The sequence below is a fragment of the Penaeus chinensis genome, chromosome 31, assembly GCF_019202785.1.
Source record: "Penaeus chinensis breed Huanghai No. 1 chromosome 31, ASM1920278v2, whole genome shotgun sequence".
In the NCBI taxonomy this organism is placed as follows: Eukaryota; Metazoa; Arthropoda; class Malacostraca; order Decapoda; family Penaeidae; genus Penaeus; species Penaeus chinensis.
In genome coordinates this window covers 25,173,612-25,178,611 of record NC_061849.1, presented here as the reverse complement: position 1 = coordinate 25,178,611, position 5,000 = coordinate 25,173,612, and the positions used below count along the sequence as shown (strand labels likewise).

The window sequence follows — 5,000 nt, the reverse complement described above, 5'->3', positions numbered from 1 at the left end:
GAAAGGAAAAACCGGACTCCACAACGCTTCGCATAAAAAGAGAACTAGATCCTCCTCAGGTTAATAAATAAAGGGGGCTCTAAAAATGTCATTATAATCATGATTATAATCATAATCTACCTGACGGATCCAACAATACGTTTAATCGAAGCTGTATCAAATTTAGTAATTATTATAAAAGGATGAAAAAGGACCTCAATAACCAGCAAGCGCACCTTGAGCAACCCGCGAGGCCACCCTGGAGACGTCGACGCGGCCGTGGTTGACGCGTCCGGGCGGCAGCGAGGCGGAGCGGCGACTGGAGTGCGTCCCCCCGCCCACCCTCGGAGAGCGCTGCTGGCGGTGCGCGACGGAGGTGGAGCGGCCCTGGCGTCCGCCGCCGCTCACGTTGGGGATCTTCGTCAGGCGGTTGACGGGTACGAAGACTCCTGCGGGTGGAGGAAGGGGCAGGAGGTTAGGTTTTAGTGCAGGATATGCAAAGGTAGCGGCGTTTGTTCAGTGTTTATACAGGATCAGGGAAGTTTAACTAATTTTTTTCACAAAACTATAAAAGGAAGAACACACGGATTCACAAACGTGAAAAACTCTTACCATAATTGTTAGCACACCGGAAGTACATAACGCCCTTGACAGTGCCATTGTGGCGGCCGGACTGAGTCTCCAGTTCGACTCCCGCCCACAGACCCGTCGCGAACTCTGTAGCGCCAACGAACCTAAAACATGAAGGAAGAGCTTAGAAAAACCGAAAAGCAAGTCCCATTATACAATCCAGATTGTATCCTCTCTGAAGTCTGGTGGACATTTCCTTAATTCTTTGAGGAATTTTGTTAATATAAAAGACACATTTTTATATATCTTTAAGCATCTTCACTGACCTTCTTTATAAATAACAAAGAAACTTATAGGACCATTAAATATTCTCAAAGACATTTACTTTATCTTTGGGCCCTTGGTCTTAGAACACATTAATAATCCAGTATTCCCAAAGCAAAACCTCTGAAAACATCAAAACTTAAACTAGTACCCAACATCCAAAAACAAAACCTTAAAAAATAACAAAACGTAAAAGAAACAATTAGTTAATTTCTTTCCTCCACAAAGACAAACAGTTAGAGAAGACACTAAGCGCCTAGTCCCTGTGAATCCAACGCGTTTGTTTACCTCAGCGTCCCTGTCTTGACGCCGCTCACAAGGACTCGATCGCCGAGCTTTAGTCCCATGGCCTTGAGTACAGCCCTTCCAGAAGACCCTTGGCTGTTGGTGTGGGCGTAGCTGTGGGCGTGGGCGGAGGTGTGGGCGTGGGTGCCGGTAGGGGAGAGTAGAGCACGGAGGCGCCCGATGACATCTTGGACATCAGGGACGAGTTCGTATTGGTCGGGGGCGGGGATGCATTCTGTGGTGGGGTAAGGGGGGGCGGTTAGTTTTATCGAGGGAGGGAGGGTTAGCAAGCGGGAAGGTAGACAGGGAATTGGAGGGGTGGGGGAGAGGAAGAGGAAGAGGAGGGAAGAAGTTAGGCAGGTCGGTAGGTAGGCAGGTTGGTAGGTGTGCAGATCGGAAGAGAAAGAGAGAAAGAGAGAGAGAGAGAGAGAGAAAGAGAGAAAGAGAGAGAGAGAGAGAGAGAGAGAGAGAGAGAGAGAGAGAGAGAGAGAGAGAGAGAGAGAGAGAGAGCCATAACTCATTTCACGACAACACAACAAAATAACAGTAACAAATTTCCCCCACTCCTCAAAAGAAACCAACTCACGGAAGGGCGTGCGTCCCTGGGTGTCGCTGAGAGTCGGGAGTGCGCCGTGCTGGAGCAGGACCCGGGTGGCGCTCAGGCTCAGGTTGGCGGCGGCGATGTGCAAGGGCGTCCCCCCGGAGTACTCCAGGCATGCGTCGTTGATGCATACGCCTGGGGAACAATGTAAAGATCATTATATAAACAAATATATGTATTTTTATGCATAGGGAGATGATGAAACATTTTTAAAAATAACTATCTCAGAATCTTAAGAGACGCTGAATTGTCCACTAGTAACAGACATTTTCTATAAGAAGTTTACAAGTTTACAATGATAAAGAAGCCCATGGACAGCGCTCCCATTAAATTTAATGAACATCCATCTAAAAATAGTCACGTACTTCCACTGAAAACGAATAAATAAACAAAATAGAGAAGAAAAGGACAAAAATTACCCTTGGGACCCCTGAGCAGCAGGTCGAGCACGGGCGCCACGTCGAAGTAGGCGGCGTAGTGCAGGGCGGTCATGTGCGTCCAACGGCATCTCTGGTGGACGTCGGCGCCATCTCGCAGCAGCTCCTTTACCACCTGCAGGAGGTCGCGGAAGGGAAGGTTAGGTCACAGAGGTCAAATGTGGTTTGTGAGAGAGTGGATTTTGGGGTTGCGTGACTGTGCGTCTCTGTTTTTCTTCTAGTGTGTTTACCAAGACGGAATTCGTTACTCGTGTCAGTTTCGTCAGGAGTTATGAAATGCAACATTGACGTCTCAATTGGTTAATTATATATTGCTCTGAAACATTAAAACTAATTTCATTAGTTTAACGAATCAACCTGAAATTACACATCGCATAAATATGCGATTCTTTTGAAAATACAAATTTCCGCGGTAATTTCTAATGAACTTCAAAAGTTTATTTGTTATAACCTTTACATAGGAAAAAAAAACAGCTCTTCAACCGAACTGCAGAAGGGCACACGCTCACCATTACCCCAAATTACTTAATCGTGCTACTGAGATATGAACTCTGGATTCGAAGTCAGTCACGGCGAAATTGAACGTAATTGAATATAAGTCGAATACCTTTTATTATTTATTTCAAACTCTTAAAAAAAAAACAAGAAAACAAAACAAAACTGGAAGTCTGTTTTCGAGATCTGTTGTTGTTGTAAGAATGATTTTTATTTTCATCCGATTTCATGTCTAGATTAAAAAGATAATAATATTAAAATAATAATAATAATAATAATTTTATATGAGTTTCAGTCGCTTAAAAAAATAGACACAATACTACTAAACAAAGAGAGTTTGGGTTTGAAGATGTCATACACAATGTGCGAGGAGAAGGTAAAAGAGGAAAGGAAGGTAGGAAGAGGAAGAGCAGGAAGAAACAGGACGAAGAAGGGAAGGAAGGAAGAGGAAGAGAAGGAAAAAAGAAGAAGAGGAAGGGAAGACAAGGAAGGAAGAGGAAGAGATGGAAGGGAGAGGAAAGGAAGGAAGGAAGAGGAAGAGAAGGAAGGAAGAGGAAAGGAAGGAAGAGGATGAGTAGGAAGAAACAGGAAGAGGAAGGGGAGGAAGGAAGGAAATGAAGCGAAGGAAGGAAAGGAAGATGAAAGGAAGGAAGAGGAAGGGAAGGGAAGGAAAGAAGAGGAAGAGAAGGAAGAAACAGGAAGAGGAAGGGAAGGAAGGAAGGAAAATGAAGACAAGGAAGGAAAGGAAGATGAAGGAAAGGAAGGAAGAGGAAGGGAAGGGAAGGCAAGAAGAGGAAGGGAAGGAAGAAACAGGAAGAGGAAGGGAAGAAAGGAAGGAAAATGAAGAGAAGGAAGGAAAGGAAGATGAAGGAAAGGAGGGAAGAGGAAGGGAAGGGAAGGAAAGAAGAGGAAGGGAAGGAAGAAACAGGAAGAGGATGGGAAGTAAGGAAGGAAAATGAAGAGAAGGAAAGAAAGGAAGATGAAGGAAAGGAGGGAAAAGGAAGGGAAGGGAAGGAAAGAAGAGGAAGGGAAGGAAGGAACAGGAAGAGAAGGGCTAAGGGGACGAGGAGGTAGAATAAGAGGCCGGTGGAGAAGGGAGAGGAGAACAAGGATAGGGAAGAGATGGAGGAGGAGAAGGGAGAAAGAAAGGGGAAACGAAAAAGGAGTGAATGGTGCTGGGAGAAAGAACAAGGGTAAGAAGAGAAGGAGTAAAGAAGAAGAAAAAGAGGAAGAAGAAGAAGGAGTATAACAAATAACAAAGGGTGGAGGGAGAGGACGAAGAAAAGAAGAGATAAAGAAAAGAATTACCAATAATAAGAAAATGCAGATAGATACATCTTAGTCGTACTATGACACACTACGAAAGTAAAAAAATAAATAAATAAATAAAATAAAATAAAGTCTCAATTACTAACGAGTGTTGCAAGAGAGAAAACGCCACGTGCAAGTGTTGCTGCATTTCGTCATGTTGCAAGTGACGTCACTGCAACAACGCAATGAGATTTTACGACGAAGCCGAATGGTTTTAAAGTTTGTGTCTGCCCGTCTGTCTGTCTGTCTGTCTGCCTGCGCGTCTGTCTGTATGTATGTCTGCCTGCCCGTCTGTCTGTCTGTGTGTCTGCCTGCCCGTCTCTCTGTCTGTGTGTCTGCCTACTCGTCTGCCCGTCTGTCTGTCTCTCTGTCAATCTATTTTTTTTTTCGCTAGCTTGCCTGCTTTAATAATATTTGGCAGTAATACTAGTACTGTAGGTGTGCGGATGTTTGATTATATGAGTGTGTTCATGTGTACGTGTCTGTGCGTGTGTGGATGTGTACATGTGTACACACTTACCTACATCTTTGTGCACAATAAATTTCAATCAAAACGGAATCAGCTCAAGAGATGCGCTTCTCGGATTTTTTTTTTTTTTTTTTTTCAAAATAACAGTCAATGAAGCTAGGATTTGCAATATTAAGAAGCATTTCCCTTCGAATACGAGACGACGCCTGAGAGAGTCGTTGGAGCTGATGCTGCAGCACACACACGCAGGCACGCACGCACACGCACGCACGCACACGCACACGCACATACACACACACGCAGGCACGCACGCACACGCACGCACGCACGCACACGCACACGCACACGCACACACACGCAGGCACGCACACACACGCACGCACGCACACCCTCCCACAAAATAACACTCCCTATAAACACCTCTCCTTCTCCCATTCTCCTCCCCCTCCCTTCCATTCTCCAACTCACTTTCTTCTTATCTTCCTTCCCCCTCTCCCCCTCATCTTCTCATCCCTTCCCTTTCTCCTCC

At 45.2% G+C, this 5,000-nt stretch overlaps 1 protein-coding gene across 2 annotated transcripts in view; it reads right to left on the bottom strand.

Annotated features, from left to right (window-relative positions):
- LOC125041892 (CAP-Gly domain-containing linker protein 3-like) overlaps positions 1-5,000 on the bottom strand; it is a 70,480-nt gene that overhangs the window by 2,856 nt on the left and 62,624 nt on the right. For both annotated transcript variants that reach the window (XM_047637271.1, XM_047637272.1), the window contains exons 6-10: positions 2,179-2,311; positions 1,745-1,894; positions 1,162-1,393; positions 592-713; positions 216-428 (exon numbers count right to left, since the gene is read on the bottom strand). In XM_047637271.1, coding sequence (XP_047493227.1) covers positions 216-428; positions 592-713; positions 1,162-1,393; positions 1,745-1,894; positions 2,179-2,311 — 850 coding nt within the window. The remainder of the gene's footprint in view (positions 1-215; positions 429-591; positions 714-1,161; positions 1,394-1,744; positions 1,895-2,178; positions 2,312-5,000) is intronic.